Consider the following 18007-nt stretch of genomic DNA (forward strand, 5'->3'; position numbering starts at 1 on the left):
AAATCCAAAACACACACGTACTCATCCTCCCCCACACTTCTAAAAGCCATTAGGCAAAGCAAAACCAATCCTACAGAAAACACAGTTTTGCCTGTCCCTTGCCCTTCTTCACAGAGGACTGACTATTCCGGTCTGAAACGTGTGGTAGACAAGGAGGGAACTAGGTCATGTCTTTTGCTGCTTCCCCTGAGCCTTCAAGTTCCTCGTCATGTTTTTTGTCCTATTGATCTGGTCTCCCTGCCTGTCTGCAGCACAGTACCTGCCAGGGCTCTGGGAAGGACAGCAGCCTGTAATAAAATCTGCCTTAAAATGAGATAAAGAGACCAGAAAAAGATGCTGGCAGGGATCAAAGACTTTGACCCTCAGAGACTAAAAAGGAAGACAGCTGACTTTCTTTCAGGCAGGGTCTGAGTGAGAAGGTGAAAAAAAGGTTGTTTTCTCCTTTACCTCAGCAAAGCAGAGAAAAATTGCTCTGTTTGTCCCAGAACATGACAAAATTACATCAGCAGTTCAGAGCTGGCAAGAGTTACAGGCCTGGGGCTTCAATTCTCTACCTTTGCTACCAGACAAGTAGAAATTTACTTCACTTTGCATTGCTCAGCCTATAGAGCTTTCTTACATCCAAGTATTTTAGCCTTGTATGCAGAGTTTAGGATTCAAAAATCCACTGCAACTTCATTTCTTTCTCCTCCCTGAGATATATATACCTAAATCCTATTGTATCCTACAGTGCCCTCCTCCATTTCCCCATCTGGCCCCTTTGTGGTGGCTTTACAGATGCACAAAGAATATTCTCACGTGCCTTTGGGAAGAAGCAAAGCAGAAAACACTCCCAGAGACAGACTCCTATGTGCCAGTGTGATGACTTAGCTCAGGGCCCTGTGCCTGAGTTTGCAGGCTGCCTGAAACCAAAGATCTCTTCCAAACAGACTCAGCACCATGTGTTGGCTGAGCCTCTCGCCTGGGGCAGAGGGGCTTGTGCCAGCACAGACACAGAGGAAAGATGCAAGCAGTGACACTTGTGCATTTTGGAAGTCTGGGATGTTCTGACTTGAATGTCTGTCAGTTGTTTCACTCAACTCAGGGGCAGCACCAGCTGAGCACCATCAGTCCTGCTCCAGCTTTAGAGAAGACAACAAGCTCTGCTGTGCTGGACACGTAGCTCTGTCTTTCTCATACACATGCAATCAAAGCAGCTCTCAGACAGTTTGATGCAGATTGTCTTCCCTGAAGGAGAACTAACCAAATATTAAGAGCCAGCACACACACCAGGGAGTCCATCCAGCTCCAGAAACAGGAACTTCTTTCTGCCTATTCTGTGACATGGCAAGAAAGGGGTCTGAGTCTCCCTCCTCCCTGCAGTTCACTGGGTCACACAGATTGTTCCTGCTAAGAGGAAATGCAGGATCTAGACAGTGGATAGTTGTACCAAAAACGTGCAGAGAAGTACTTGGCACTCCAGAAGCTTGGAATTTCTCTACTTGTTATCCGTTAGCATTTAATCAGGCTAAGTTACCCTTCCTTAAGCCAAAACTGAAAGCTGAAGCATAAATATTTCACCAGTCCACATCCATTTACTTAAAGCCATTAACCACAAAGTAATAAAGCAAAGCAGATTGGAAAGGTGCAGGCTGGTAAAACAGCTACAAAGTGGAAGAGCACAGACAAAAGAAGGGGTACGATGGACATTTTATTTCAGTTAATTTGCACAGACAAGTGAGAAATAATTAAGTGAACATTAGGGACATTGAACTACTGCAGAGTACTTTAAACAAAAACCTGTGGAAGATTCTGATGAGGGAAGAGAGCTGATGAAAAAGTTTAGTGCACGTTATCTTGGCTGTCAGCAGAAAGAAAATGTGCTGCTTTCTGCTTCCTTAGAGTTTCTTTCATTACCTGGAGATAAAGAGCTTCTCTTTTATTTCTCCACAACCAGTTATGCACATGTGCTCCGCCACCCATCACTAAGTCACATGAAACAAGAGAGATCCTCCTTCAGAAAGGTCTCTGACCTTGTCAAGACACAAGTTTCCACACCCTAAGAGGAGTACAGAATGCTTTGTCACTGTATGGTTGCATGTGATGCATTCCTGCAGGGGTTGGTTTGCTGCTGTCCATTTCCAACTCTTTCCAGCAATATTGTTCATAAGGAAAGGGAGAAAAAAACCCCAAACAAACCCTTTTGCAATCAGATGATTCAAAATGTGGTGGAAAATATGGGCCAGCCTTTGTGTCTGGGAGAAAAAAAAGCAATGAAAGCAACCAGCATCTCCTCACCAAGTGCCAGCCCTCAGTGCTGTCAGCTGCATACTCACCGCGATGAGGATCTGGAAGGAGCTGTGCATGACCTCGATGTAGCGATACTCCAGGGCACAGCCGATCACAGAGATGTAGGAATGGCTCTCCAGCCCTTTGATACCAGACATTGAAGCCTCTTTCCTTACACAGCCAGGACCATTTTCACTCCACCATGACTGGTGCCGGGAGATGTTGAACGTCAGGAGTTCACTGTCCTGAAAAGGAGCCAAGAGATCTCCATTTACTCAGAGTCTTGGACATCAGATCGAGGGCTTATTAAAAATGAGTGGAAAAACCTAAAGATCCTCACCCTCAAGAAATGATTGCACAGATCAAAATACATTGGCTTTATGTTCCTTATAAGTATTTCACAGGCAGGCTTCTGCAGTAGCAACCATTTCTGAGCACTCCAACAAAGCTATTTCACCTTCATACAGCACACTTCAGAAGCAGGACTGAGTGGCTTCTAAATCAGAAAGGCAGCTTCTTGGCTGTAGACCCAAGACCACTTTATTAATAGCCAGAAAAGGACCCTCAGATTTTGAAGTTTCCTTCCTTAAAAATTTGGAAGGAAAAGGTAAAGAAAGCAGAACTGTCAGAATCATGTGCTTTGGGTCTGCTTTTCCCAGCATGAGAATCAGCATAGATAACTGAGAAAGATGAACTCCGTAATCCTGAAGTGAGTTTTAAAACCCAGCAGGTCTTCCTCTGTTCCTAGCTTTTAGCACATCTAACAAGTCCCTTTACCACTTCTGTATGATTTCCTTCCACACTCCTTGCAGATGGTGCTTCTCTGTCTTCTGCTGACCTGACACTGTCAGCCTCAGGTCACACTACCCAGCTGAGCTGACCTCAGGGTGATGATAGCATCTTCTTGCAAACACTTCCCCAGCAGTTCCTTATCAACTCTACCCTGAGGGAGGCTTTTTGTTTTGCTCTCCTCATCTTTGATAGTTTAATAATTTAAGCCATGCCATTGTACAGGGGGTGTGTGTGTGCCTGTTACACAGTGGAATGCCAGACAAGCAGTGCAGGAGTTTGGTGTGCAACCAGGTGCTCATTTAAAAAGTGATAACACTTTCCTCCCCCTTGTGCACAGAGTGTTACTCACTTGGACCACTCAGGAGAATTTGCAGGACATGGCAAAAGCTCTTCCTGCAGATGGTAACAGAGAAGCTCAGAACTGGCTGTAGCACTCAGATCATCTATAGCCCTTCACAGCTGAATGCCAAGTGCTGGGTGCCCCAGCAGCAGTCTTGGGTCACTCAAGAGCAACTTTTGATCACAGAGCAGAATAAGGGCTTGGGAGTTTCACTCTGATCCATTTTTAAACCTTTTATCCAAACAAAATCTGTGTCTACAGGGTAAAAATAGGTACTGGGTATCCACACCCCCCACCAAACCATTACTAAGAGTTTCAGCTCCTATCTATTTATTCATACAGCTCATTACAGAGTCTTCCCCAGTCCCTGGAGGAAAGAGGTGGCTTCCAGAACAGCAGGAGCCAGAACTTGGGGCATTCACAGTTCATGACATGAGAAACCTTTTGTGGCAGCTCCTTTTCAGGGAACAACAGATCTGGAGCAGCTAATCCAGGCTCCTGCTCTGAATTGCTCTCTGGAGAGAGTGCTTGTCTCCACTGCCAATGCAGGGAGCCTAGCCAGGTAGTCCTGCAGATAGACTTTCCTGTGCCCATGCTTGTAGCCAGGGGTAAGCTTGAGTTACAAGAGCAGAAAATCTGAATGCCAGCAAAAAGAAAAGAAAAGAAAAGAAAAGAAAAGAAAAGAAAAGAAAAGAAAAGAAAAGAAAAGAGAAGAAAAGAAAAGAAAAGAAAAGAAAAGAAAAGAAAAGAAAAGAAAAGAAAAGAAAAGAAAAGAAAAGAAAAGAAAAGAAAAGAAAAGAAAAGAAAAGAAAAGAAAAGAAAAGAAAAGAAAAGAAAAGAAAAGAAAAGAAAAGAAAAGAAAAGAAAAGAAAAGAAAAGAAAAGAGAAAAAAGAGAAAAGAAAACTCTAACTGTGAATAGAAAGCAACTGCCCTGCTATGCACATTGTGTAGGTGCCCTCCACCCCACCCCAGGCACTCAAAAACGGTTTGCTGAGCCGTTAGTAAAATATGCTGCAGGAAGCACATGTTAAGAAATGTGGACAATTAAGTGAGCAGACAGCTGCCAAACTCCTGACATAATCACCACAACAGATGGGATGTGGTTTAGAGTAGATGGAGCAGGGCATGGAGATGAAGTATGGCACCAGTGCAAAAGCAGCCTGAAGAGCAAAGACAATAGGGAGAACTATTAGCAGTTGGGAGTTTGAAGGGAGCTGCCTGCGTTTGAAAGGCGATGGGGGGATAACTGTTGGATTGGCAGCTACAGGGTAACGCACGCAGTGCAAGGTGCTGTGCTAGCTATGCTTCCAGAGAGTTTCCTCTTCCAGCTTCTCACAATTGTGGCAGAGGAATCTTTGGCCTGCTCCCTCTGCTGGGCATTGCTTTTCAACGGCCCCAAATACCCCAAGGCCGCCAAACTGCTCTTTTTCTGCAAAGCTTATTCTTTCTCTCTCAAGTGTGCATGTCCTGAGACACATAGCTCTTCCTCAGCAACAGCTTTTCCTCTTGGAGACAGACAGCCCTCCAAGCTACTGTCCTCTTCTCTCTCCCAGGCCACTTGCCACTTTGGTTAGGGAAGGAAAGAATCCTCTTTCTCAAAAACAAACAAATGACCAACACCAAACCCAAGCTCTATTCCTGTTGTTTTTTTTTGCCTGGGGCTTCCCTGATTCATCAGAGGAACAAAGCTGGTCCACAGCACACCACAGGATCTACTCCTAACCTTGCTTCCCAGGGCTTGCCTCACCCAGCTCACAGATGGTGCCTTCCCAAACCTTCTGCCTCACTGACGCCAAGAGCCTCATCAGTGCCTTTTCTGCTCCTTAGAGGCATCTCTGTACTTGGCAAAGTACAGAAGCAGGCTGCTCTCCTTCTTCAACCTCCCTCGTGTCAGTCCTCAGAACTGACTCTGGCTTAACTTTGCTGCAGAAACTGAACTGGCTTGGGAATTAAGCCTGAAAAAGCAGAGCAGGTGCTGGGCTGGAGGTGGGCAGGTGGAGGAACAGTAAGTCCTAACCAGCACTCCCTGCTTTTTGCCTACAATCACACTCCAGCTTTTTGAGGGGGGGGGGGGGGGGGGGGGGAGAATTAAATACATGCTTCAGCTAAGAACAGATTGGAAAGAACTGAGCACATTTGGATTCTGAAGGCACCACAACGACTCACACACACAAGCCATCCATCTCACGGATGGCAAATGAATACTGATTGCACACAGGCCTTGCTGATGCCCTCACGTTCACAGAGGCACCTTTCTGAAGAAGCATCTGTCTGGAGCACTGCAGGGGCATGAGGGCAGCATGAACAAGAGGTTGTGCAAAGCACTGCCAGTCTTTTGCTTGTATCTCTGGCTGGATGTCCATAGAGGATACCTGTGCTGATGGGGCAGGATAAAAAGAGCACTCAAGAAAGTCACTTAATTGACCTCCAGTTGCTCAGTGCTTGCTGGGAGGCTGGGAAAACAACCCCAGAGTGTCTCCTGTGGCTTGACGGCTTCATTCGTGAGGAGGAGGTTGAAACTAATTGAGACAATGGAATAGGAGCAGCACACTAAAACCAGGAGGAAAAGAACCAGTTGCAAGAAAGCTCAGAGACCAGCTGCTTCCCAAAACCTTTCTGCAATGCATCTGAAGCCTGAACACACTGAAAGGCTCCCAAAGCCGTAGGCAGGTTGAAAGATGTTGATCAGTCCCAGAAATGAGCGAGCCCTGCTGCAAGGAGAGACTGATCTGTGTGGAACTGCACTCCCCCTTGTCTCTTGACAAGCTGCTCTTTGAAGGGCTATCACTTCCTCTTTAACCTTCAGCCTGGAGGGAAACATGAGCAAAGAGTGAGACCAGCTCCTTCCCAGGAGCATGTTGAAAGCCAGCCAAGAAAAATCACATCTCGCTCTGAACTGCTGCAGCACCTGGTTGCCATCCATTTGCCATCAGCATGAGGAGGACAACAGCACTAAAAGTGAAGTACCTACATTTTACAGAGTGTTTTCCACTCACATCTTCACCTCACTGTATCCCATGGGGAAACTCACACCTACCTCTGACACCCACAGCACCAGCTGTGCTGCTTTTCCAAACTAGGTTTCTGAAAGCTGTTCTGCAATTATTTTCCAAGGGACACTATCAGGGATGTTTTATTTCTTGCTGTTAACAGCCTTCTGAACCACCTCCCTCAAGATTTCCTTAATTACCAAGCAAACCAGCACTATAATGGCTCTGGAAACAAACTGAGGACTGTGTGGGAACCCCCAGAGCTCCACAGCAGAATCATTTTAAATCTTTCCAGTTGGAAACATTCCTTATCAAAATAAGAACTCTTATGTTTATCTTTTAGCTGTGCATGCTGAATGGCTCTATCACCCTGCAACAACAAAGAAGCACTTTCAGGGTCTCTCAGCAGGTTGTTGATAATGCCACAGCATTTAAAGGCCACATCCCAAGCTTCCAAGTTCTGTATTTTGATGGAGCTGAGAGAGAGTTGGAATTATGTGTGCATTTATCCATCTTCCTCACAGTATTTTCTCCCAGGGTGCCATCCAGATTCTCTGGAATATGAATACCCATCCTCTTCCCCACCCCCCATTAGACTAATAAGGGCTGCTTCCATTTCAAGATGAGATTTAGACCACCACAGCAGCTCTGGATCCAGATCAAAGCACTCAGTGGACAAGAAAGAATATAAACAAAGAGTGAAAAGTGAAAAATCACCATTCTAAAATGAACAATTCCAGAGGGAAAAGGCACACTGAAATGAGCACCAGCTCCTCAAACCTCCCTGAATGCTCCTGAAGTATCTGAGGAGCAGTCAGTCAGCTTAGCAGCTGGACAGACAGATGCTCATATGCCTTACCAGCAGGACTTTAATAATTAACTCAGGCTGGGGGGTTGCAGGAGGGACTGTGTCTCACACTCCAGTAGACAGGGAGAAGCTTAACATGTCATTTCCAGCACAGCCTAGAAACTTCAGAGGCAGCTCCCAACAAGTCACCTAACCAAATGGTCAAAGAGAGAAGAGGGAGGTGGGACAAGAATAGACCAAAAGAGGAACATGAGACTGGGAGCTGTGCTGTGAACCCCACCACAGAGCAGTGGAACAGCACTGTAGGAGAGGCTGCATTGCCCCCAGATGCTGCAAAGTGTACTCAGGAGCACAAGCAGAGTAAGTTAGCAAGGCAAAGCTGCCAAAAGCCTCTTGGAAGCACATCATCATCTCACTGCCAGGGCTGAGAAGCAACCCTTCAAATCCAGACTGCTCTATTTCTTGCCTGCTCATTGGCAAAGCACTTAAGAGGAAAGCTGGTGTAGGCTACGCACTTAGGGAAGCCCCTGCAGCAACAAGAGAAATGCTTTCTTAGACAGACACTTAGGCTGTGATCCATTTGAGTCTGGACACCTAATGAAGCTCTGTGCCATATTTCACACTCTGATTCCTACTAAAAAAAGATTGCAAGATAAAAAGTGACAGGACATAAAGATAGAAATGAGGCCAGTTTAGCTCTTACAAGAAGCAGAGAAGAGATTCACAGAGCAGAAAAGAGCATTTTCCCTTTCCATAGCTCAGGGTAGTTAGGTTACTAATGGTTAGGAGGCAGATGGTAAATATTTTTCAACTGCCCTGAGCAGGGCTCACCAGAACAGCTACTCACAGGATTTCCATGACCAGGAGAGAGCAAACACTGAGGGAGAGACCTGGAGGATAAAGGAGCACTTCAGGAAAGGGGGAGTGAGAAGTGGTTGGCACAACAGAGGAAAGAGACAATAGTTAACCAACTTCTTGGTAAAGTCAAAAGCCAGCCCCCAAACTGCAGTTCAGCAACTATGCACCTACCAGCCCATGTTCTACTGATGACCCAAAGTTTACAACTGAGATAATCTCCTAACCCCTTTGCCAAACTGCTTAAGGGCTCACAGGGGCCCTTATCTTACAGGCACCATGGTGGTGGTGGTGCTCCTGGTTTCTGTTCTTTAGATCAGCTGGCCAGCCAAAACAAGGGGGAAAGAAGGGCAAGTGACCCTGCTCCCCTCAGCCCTGTCCTGCTCACATCCTGTACTCCTGCACCACTGTGAAATCAGCTCCAGGCACCAGGGCACAAAGAGTTATTTGCAGTGAGTGCACAAGAACCATTTCCTCATTTTTCAACTCTTTAGGCTTTTCCTAAACTTGTTACAACAGAAACACTTGGATTCTTTCCCCCTCTTCTCACTGCACCTGAGTTATCACCTGTCTCAGTTGCACTGGGTTATCATGACCAGCCAACATATTAACAAACTCCATTCTTTCTAGCTCAGTGCCCATTCTGCATTTTGTCATCATTCATTAGCTAGCTGCTGACAGAGATCTCCCTGGCAGGCTGCCTCTATCAGGAATACAGTGGCAGGAACACTCCTGCCATGCTCCCTCAGCTCTCTGAGATATAGTACCTGAAGACCTTCCTCAGGGCTATCAGCCCCTTGAGTGACTCACAAGAGCACAGCCCTGTCAGAACCACTCTTCAACATATTCATGCTTAGTCTAGTCAGTAATGAGTTGGTTTTTACCCATCCAGCTCCATCAGCCACTCTCCACCAAAGATGCTTTTCTAATATGTGCAATTTACTTGCTTACTGCCAGGCTAATCACAAGCTTTGACTTAGTAGGAAGTAAAGGACAGTTTCCCCTGGACATCAGGGAAGGCACACAGGTAACCTGCTCCTCTGCAGCACTGCTGCCATAAACCCTTGCCTGGTACTGCCCTGCCCTTGCCTCCTCCAAGAGCCTGTCCAACACTCACCCATCCAAGCCCAGGTGCCCTTCTGGAGTTTGAACTCAAGACCAAGATCAATAAGCCTCAGCTGTCTTTGGATCAGGTTTCCAAAGATGCAGCAGGAGAGTAACACTGCTCTGGAGTCCAGCCCATACAGCACTGCACTGTACCACAGAAGCCTTCACTCCAGCTTCAAGTGTATCTTTTGCCCTCATGTGGAAGTGAGGGTTTGCCCTTACAAAGGCCCAGATAACATCAGTTAATGAGTAGAAGGAGAAAAGAAAGCAGCAGCACAAGGTTCTCCTCCAAGACAGCCTTTTTAAATTGCAGGAACTCGTTAAGAACAGAAGGAAGACTCTGAAGTATTTGACCACCAAACTACCAGCATGAATTTCTCACTGCAGCTCTAGAGATGAGTCCACCAAGTAGATAGCACCGCAGCTCGATGCTATAAGAAGAAAGGCTCCAATCACAAGTGTCACCCTGGAGGCTAAATAAAGGTTCTGTCTGCTGGCTTAGCTAAAATGAGCCCCAGCACAGAGCAAGGTTAGGAGATGAGATGTAGTGGAGAAGGGGGAGGTTTGCTGTGCTGTTTGGCTTGCAGAGCAGCAACCCAACGTGTTGCAGGGCAAGTTGGCATTAGCAAACACAAGTAATCAGCTGGCTGGAAGCAAACACTGCCTGTCAGAGATGCTCCCAGAGCAGTTTATCAAGCCAACATATCCTCTGCAGAACATTTACATAGTTACATATAACTCTTTTGTCAGTTGGTCACAGCCAAGATCGAGATCATCTTGGGCTGAGCTTTCAGCCCATGAGTAATCACTGGTTTGGGCAAGAACTCTCTCAAAGTTCCTCTGGCTAATTGAAAGGGGAAATGGAGATTCATTGAAGAATTAGGAAGTTACATTGACTTATCTGCAAAGGATTTGTGCTGTCACTCAAGGCTTGCTATAGGCCTGATAAGAAACACTGCAGTGCATTTCCAATTCCAACTGCATCTTAGATGCACGACCTGGAAATTTAGGCCAGATGTAGAGTGCTCTGAAATGAATCTGTATCCCATCATTACTCTGAGCCTGCTAGGCTACAGCAACACTTAGCAATTCATTGCTTAGAGCTTGGGCTTAATTTAGGACCTGCCTCCCATTTTTATTATTTCTGACTCACCTCTCATTAAGCAGAGAGCAGTTCTCAGCTCATCTACTCTTCAAAGGGCATCACACAGTAACTCACAACACCCCTGGCCAACAGCCATGAATAACTATCACTGTATTTAAGAAGGGAGGATTCAGACAATGAAACCACTGTCATCTCTGAGGCTACATCCAGAGGACACCCCAGCTTTCCAAGAGGAGGGAGAAGAGCCTCTCCCACAAGGTGCAAAGAGAAATGTTTTGCCTGGTGTGGCAGCACCTGCTGCTAAAGGGCACTAGGTCTGCAGCAGAACAGGGAGACAAAGAAATGCCAAGAGCTGGTCAGGTGTGGAGTGAGAGCAGTCCCTGGTTCCAGTCAGCCTATCCAGATCAGTCTCTGCTGCAGCTCTTACCTGGGTCGAGCTGGCAGGGAGATCACACTCAGTGCTGCTAGTGAGCCTTTCCCTGACTCGCACACCTCCCTCCCAAGGTGTTAGCAGATCACAAGAGGATCTTCTGTAATCTAATTAGCTCACAGCCTTCCTCAGCCACCTCTGCAGCATGGCTGGGGATTAAGCTTCAGACCCCACCTGCCCTCAGAATGGCTCTGCTGCCAGGCTGAATCCCACCTTTAAAAAGCAAACACACTCTACCCTGTGAGGGCAGGGTTGGTCCCAGCCAGCACCACTCAGCAAAAGGCCCCAAAAAATCAGCGTTACCTTCTCATTTTTACTAGCCAACAAGCCCCAGTAAGACAGCTCCCTCCATAGACAAGAGGACAGAATCTGCTCCCCAGCGGCCCACTACCATTCATCTGGATCCCTTCCTCCCTTATCTCTCAGCTAAGCTCCCTCTCCTTTGAGGCAAAGCCTAGTGGGCACTCACCTATAAAGCTCCACTCACCTTTGAGAGCCCTCCCACTTCTAAGTAAAAGCAGATGATGAAGATGTTCCAGGTGACCCAAACTGCAGTCCAGATGGCATACTAGAAAGGGGAGGAGAGAGAGAACCATTAGGAATTAGTCACTGGAATTAGTTTATATACATGTGATGTAGCTGGGAGCAGTTAAATGCCCTGGGTCAGCACTGCAGTTGTCTTCTCTTCCTCTCTTTACCACATGCAGATTAGAGCTGCAGGGGCAGAAGTTTGGATGGAGTAAGAGAGGTTCTGCCCTGCCTTTGTTCAGGATCTCTCTGCTGTGCAGTGTCTCAGCATCACTTTGGTACCTGTAATAGTCACATAATCCTAGAATGCATTGGGTTGGAAGGGACCCTTGGCCAAGAACATTTTGTCCAACCCTCCTGCAGTGAGTAGGGACATCTTTAACTAGGTTGGGCTGCTCAGGGTCCCATCAAGTTTGATCTTGAGTATCCAACTGGATTATATGAAATCTCCCAAGTTTGGTGTAGGCCCAGTAAAGGTGCAGCCCTCTGAACAGTGTGTTCTGAGCACAGCACCTCCTGCTAAAACCCTTTACAAAGCTCCTGCCCAGTTTCCCAAGGGCTTTTCTCAGCTCCTCATCACTGGCTACATCCCAGCAGAGCAAAGGCTGGGAAAGGCTTGGGATGGCTCTGAAGGAAGCAGATGTTACTTACCACCACGATGTAACGAGGTCGGTACTGGATAGTGCCGAACAAGCCGAGGATGACAATGATGATGTGGAGGAAGTTGGCTAGGATGGGGGCCCACTGGTATCCCAGGAAATCAAACACTTGCCTCTCTAATGCAGCCAGCTGGAAGGGAGAAGGAAGAGTTACAGCTTCTGAGCTCACCATGTTCAGTGTCAAGGTTGTGATGCGCTCCCTGAGCAAATCACTGCAGCAGCTGAAGATGCTGCTCCATTCCCAAAGCAATTTACTGCCTATGAACCAGGTCAGTAGGACAAAATGTGTGTCTACAACCCCTCACCTTCCACTTCGTACTCCTCTGATGGCTAAGCTAACGTAAAGCAGTGAGCTCCAGTGCCTAGTGGGAGCACATCCTCTGCTCTCTGCGCTTGGTGATGGGGAGGTGACCCCAGCAGAGGTGAGCAGCAGGATGGTAACAGCTTAAATAGCTGCAGCAGGACTTTCAGGAGCTCATTTCCCAGAGCCTTCACTCCATCATTCCTGATACCTCTCATGTTTCTGCTCTCCAGCACACATCCATCAAAGTGAGAAGGAAACTCTTGCCTCCACCTTCACCCCACCACAAATGCTGCCACCCAGCAAAGAAATTTTGCAAGGACATGGTTTTTCCAGGCAGGCTGAGCTCCTCTCCAGCACTAATAACATGACCCAAGGCTAGTACTATCCTCTAGAAATAAAGCTCCCATGTCTGGTGAAGTGCTGGGCTTGGCTGCCAGGTCATATTTGCATAAAGATGTGCTTTTTGTCTGTAGCCATCATCTGTGTCTTGGGTACCAACTGCCACCTGGGTCAGAATGGCTGCGTTATGCATGCAGCAAACATAGACTCATGGAATCCTTTTGGTTGGAAAAGACTTTTAAGATCATCAAGTCCAACCATTAACTCTACCAAGCCCAGTGCTAAACTTCAGCACCCCATCTCCACAGATTTGAAATCATCTCCAGGGATGGAGACTATGCCACTGCCAGTCTGTGCCAGGCCTTGAGAACCCTTTGGAGGAAGAAATTTTCCCTTGTGTCCAACCTAAACATGCAGCTGTGTGCTAAACCTTACATCCTCACAGCCTACAGATAGCATGTCTATGGGAAAAAGGGGGAGTGGAGGAGACAGAATGGTTCCTGTAGGTTTCCCCCTGGTGCCCAGCCTTACACAGAGAGATCTTTTCTCTGCTTATCTTCACTAACACAGTGCAACCAACCTTCCCACGCTGACCAGTGGCCATGCTGGTGCTAAGATACAACAGATTTCCCTCTCACGGTGAGGTTTCAAGGTGTGTTTGGGATTACATTTTGCCATTCCATATTTATTTTCATCTGAGAAGAGACCTTCTCACTCTCTACAACTCCCTGAAAGGGGGTTGGAGTGAGGTGGGGATTGGTCTTGTCTACCAAGTAACTGATGATATGACAAGAGGAAATAATAGAATCATGGAATCAAGCAGGTTGGAAGAGAGCTCCAAGCTCATCCAGTCCAACCTAGCACCCAGCCCTGCCCTATCAACCACACCATGGCACTAAGTGCCCCATCCAGGCTTGACTTCAACAACTCCAGGCATGGCCACTCCACCACCTCCCTGGACAGCACATTCCAATGCCAATCACTCTCTCTGCCAACAACTTCCTCCTAACATCCAGCCTAGACCTCCCCTGACACAACTTGAGACTGTGTCCCCTTGTTTTCTTGCTACTTGCCTGGGAGAAGAGCCCAACCCCACATGGCTACAGCCTCCCCCTTCCGGTAGTTGTAGAGAGCAATGAGGTCTGCCCTGAGCCTCCTCTGCTGCAGGCTGCACACCCTCAGCTCCCTCAGCCTCTCCTCACAGGGCTCTGCTCCAGGCCCCTTCCCAGCCTTGCTGCCCTTCTCGGGATATGTTCCAGTATCTCAACATCTCTCTTGAATTGAGGAGCCCAAAACTGGACACAGCACTCAAAGTGTGGCCTGACCAGTGCTGAGTAGAGGGGAATAGTAACCTCCCTTGTCCTACTGGTTAGGGGAGGTTTAGGTTGGATATTAGGAAAAAATTATTTCTTGCAAGAGTGGTTAGGGATTGGAACAGGCTGCCCAGGGAAGAGATGGAGTCACTATCCCTGGAGGTGTTCAAGAAATGTGTGGACATGGCACCTGGAGACATGGTTTATTTGCCATGGTTTCGTGAGGTTAAAGGTTGGACTTGATGATCTTAGGAGTCTCTTCCAATCTTAATGATTCCATGATTCTATGAACAAACCAGCTCCATTTACCACTGCTAACCCTAATGGCTTTAAGCATTTAAGGATGTAAATGGCTACAGGTCCCAGTCCAGCCACCCGACAAAGGAAGCCACATCTGTTAAATGACCTTTATTCCTCCTTCTTCCTGCATCGGTGGGGAAATCACCTCCTCACCTCTCTCGGGCTGGGAAGGCATTGCAACTCTCAACACTGCTCTGGAAGTTCAACAGAAATCTGTACTTCAAAGAAATCTCCAGCAGCCCTGGCTAAGGGAGATCAATCAGGGAGCTGGGGAGCAGCTTTCCCTCTCTGACATCTCTCTTCACTGGCAAAGGGGGGCAGAAAGAGCCTCCAAATCTGTCTCTTCTGCAATATAATTAGTCTTCTCTTTGAAGCAGCACACACTGCCCTGTTCTGATCCATCTGAGCCACCTGGAAGATGCCATGGGATGTGCTGGGGCTGGAGCAGGGCAAGTGCTGCTCGTTTCAGTGCCCTCTTTGCTCTTCCTCCAAGCACAGAGATTTCTGTATCTCATCAGAAACAGCAGGAATAGGTTAAAGGCTTAATCTCTGAGGAGGGGATTAGCACCCACACCTTAACGATATGTGGAAATTTGGAGCCCTGACTGGCTGGCAAATGGTCACTTGACTGTGACCACTTCATCCAATCAAGCATTTAATTGGCTTTGTGAGGGAGGATGTGTCACAAAAGCCATCAATTAGCTGAGGGGACAAAACGTGGGGATGTTTTCTGGAGATAACACCCTGCTCAGCTTTGCCTCTTGCCTTCAGGCCTTGAAAATAGGGACAAAGACAAATCCTTGCCACCCATGCCCTTTGCCATGAATTTTCCTCCTCTACAATCAGGGAATCCCTGTCTGGAGAATTGTTTTCTTGTCACAAATGAACATTTCCCTTAAGGGCTGTATGAAAAAGGGAAAACTTCCAGAGTTTTGTGATGTTTCCTGGCTTGTCTGAGCCAAGGAAGACATTAGTCTGTGAAGTAAGGGATGCCCAGCCATCCTGGAATCATAGAATCAGCCAGGTTGGAAGAGACCTCCAAGCTCATCCAGTCCAACCTAGCACCCAGCCCTATCCAGTCAACTAGACCATGGCACTAAGTGGCTCATCCAGTCTTTTCTTGAACACCTGCCAGTCTACATTGACTTCATTCCTAGGGCACAGCTCCTAGAGAAGTCTCCAGTACCTGTCCACACTGGATTTTTCCTCATTATCCCACAAGTTAGCTTCATGATGGGGGAAACTTTCTGGCTCTGTACTGAAAGGAGGTTGTGGTGAGTTGGGTGTTGGTCTCTTCTCCCTAGTAACAAGTGAGAGGAATGAGAATAGCTTCAAGTTGCACCAGGAGAGGTTTAGGTTGGGTAGTAGAAGAAATTTCTACACTAAAAGGTTAGTCAAAGACTGGAACAGGCTCCCCAGGGAGGTGTTTGAATCCCCATCCATGGAGGTGTTTCAAAGAGGCAGAGCTGTGGTGCTGCTGGACATGGTTTAGCAGCAACCTTGGCAGAGCTGTAGAGAATGGTTGGACTCAATGATCTTAGAGGTCTTGTCCAACCAAAGTGATTCTATAATTATGTGATTCTGTGTCATACTTCCCTCTTCCTTACTGCGACTGCCCTTGTTTTCAGGTTGTTTCTGTCCTGATTTATGTCCCTTTGCCACATTGTCTGCATTTATTGTGTCCCTGGGAGCCGCAGGCGCGACTCAGCTGGTGTGGCAATGGGCTTTGCCTGCCTGCTGGTTCAGCTGAGGGGAACAGGAGCTGGCTGGCTTGGCTTTATGTGATGTGAGCTCAGGCAAGCTGCTCCCTCGTGTATTAAAGCAAAACCAATTCCCTGTGGAATTGTGACATGCTCAGATGCAGCTGCTGCAACTCTACCACTATGCTACTGACAGGCAGGCAGTGAGTCTTTGGTACCATCCAGCCACCAGAAATGCAGTCTGAAGTTACCCTGGGCTTGTCCCTGATCCCTCAGGAGCCCAGCATAATTAAGGAAAGAATTGCTACAAACAAATAGACAAGCAGCCATTTTCACTCACTAAGCTGCAAAGGTCACCCATTAAATGCTGCTGAGGCTTGCAGGTAAACAGGGCTGATGTTTGTGCTAAGCTGGCATGGATTTGGAGTTGGGATGTGAAGAAGGTGGTAGAATCCTTCAGTCCTCGTTCCTTCAGTCTGGCAAGGTCAAGGTTTGCCTCTGGGTACTGAGAGACCTCATTGTTCTCTACAACTCCCTAAAAGGAGGTTGTTTGTAGTGAGATGGGTGTGAGTGGGTCTCTTCTCCCTAGGGAATGAGAGGAAATGGCCTGAAATTGTGTCAGGAGGTTCAGGTTGGATATTAGGAACGATTTCTTTGCTGCAAGAGTGGACAGTCATTGGAACAGGCTGCCCAGGGAATAGTGGAGTCACTGTCCCTGAAGGTGTTCAAGAATGATGTGGGACACTACTTTGGGAATGGTTTACTGGCCATGGGGGTGTTGGGTTGATGGTTGGACTCAACAATGTTTTCCAACCAAAGCAATTCTATGACTCTCTATCTACACCCTCATACTGAACCTCTCTTGGATCCCTCTCACTGAGCAGGGGAGATGCCATCTTTCTCTGCTGCTGCCAGCTTCTGCAGAGTAATATCCTTGCTGCAGCATCCTTTATGATGATTCACAGAAGCCCGTTGAGAGAGCCTATTATATTCTACAGACACTGGCTGTAAAGAGAAATCTCACAGATTGTGCCACAGGTTTCAGCCCATTCAAAGCTGACAGGACCTTTCCATCAGGGAGAACAAATTTTCCTGCTTTATGGCTCCTCTTATTAAAACCAGGGTTCCTTCTGCTCCTTTTGCTTCTCTAGCCCATAGAACATTTTTACCTTTCATTCTTTAAATTAAATGATTTATTGCAGTACTAAAGCAGGGAGAGTTGGGGCAGACTCTGCTGAAGTAAACCATGTTTCTGCTGATCTGAGTGAAACTGGAAGAGCAAATAACCACGTGGAGCAATAGCTAGCCAGGCAAACAGACCAAGCCAGAGCTCTCTGTTGGACCATCATTCATTTGTATAGCCAGGAAAGATAAGAAAGGCAGAGGAGACTTCTGCAGTTTACACAGCCCCATCACACAGCTCACTGTGAGCAAAGGAGGCCTTTGTAAGCCTGCTCAAGGTCTTTACACCACAAAATAACTTCACCAAAGAGAGAAGCTGTACCTGAGCTGGAGGGTAGTGCTGCCTGATGGGGCACACTGCAGAGTACAAAAACAGTCTTAGAAACATCTGGAAATGTTGAACATTTTCTTGCTGTGAGGTTCAAACCATTCCAGTTGTGCTTCTGATGCCTCTGGCAGTGTCACTGGCAGATAGTATCACAGTATCACAGTATCACCAAGGTTGGAAGAGGCCTCACAGATCATCAAGTCCAACCCTTTACCACAGAGCTCAAGGCTAGACCATAGTGATGCCAGCAGCACACTCTGAGCTGATTCAACATGGACTGGGGGGTGCTTGCTTAAATTCTGGCCCCTCACATCTTGTCTAAACCTCATCTTTGTCTTCTGTTGCTCCCATCACACTGGAGAACTTAACCTGCTTCCCTGGTGTCTCCATACAGCTAAGGAATCACAGACTCACAGAATGTTAGGAGACTCCACAACCCCCCTGGGCAGCCTGTTCCAGTGTTCTGTCACCCTCACAGGGAAAAAAAAATCTTCCTCATGTTTAAATGCACCTTCCTATGCCTCAGCTTCCACCCATTGCCCCTTGGCTGGCACTGGGCATCACCCAGCAGAGCCTGGCTCCAGCCTCCTGCCACTCACCTTTACATATTAAAAACATTGATGAGATCACCTCTCAGTCTCCTCTTCTCCAAGCTTAA

At 47.2% G+C, this 18007-nt stretch overlaps 1 protein-coding gene across 3 annotated transcripts in view; it reads right to left on the bottom strand.

Moving 5' to 3' along the window:
* Positions 1-18007, bottom strand: part of NKAIN4 (sodium/potassium transporting ATPase interacting 4) — a 63624-nt gene that overhangs the window by 16035 nt on the left and 29582 nt on the right. For all 3 annotated transcript variants that reach the window (XR_010307742.1, XM_064168074.1, XM_064168073.1), the window contains exons 2-4: positions 11876-12013; positions 11184-11264; positions 2316-2513 (exon numbers count right to left, since the gene is read on the bottom strand). Coding sequence is in view for 2 of the 3 variants with exons in the window: in XM_064168074.1 (XP_064024144.1) it covers positions 2316-2513; positions 11184-11264; positions 11876-12013 (417 nt within the window). In the remaining variant the exon portion in view is untranslated. The remainder of the gene's footprint in view (positions 1-2315; positions 2514-11183; positions 11265-11875; positions 12014-18007) is intronic.

The sequence above is a fragment of the Pogoniulus pusillus genome, chromosome 29 (assembly GCF_015220805.1).
Source record: "Pogoniulus pusillus isolate bPogPus1 chromosome 29, bPogPus1.pri, whole genome shotgun sequence".
NCBI lineage: Eukaryota > Metazoa > Chordata > Aves > Piciformes > Lybiidae > Pogoniulus > Pogoniulus pusillus.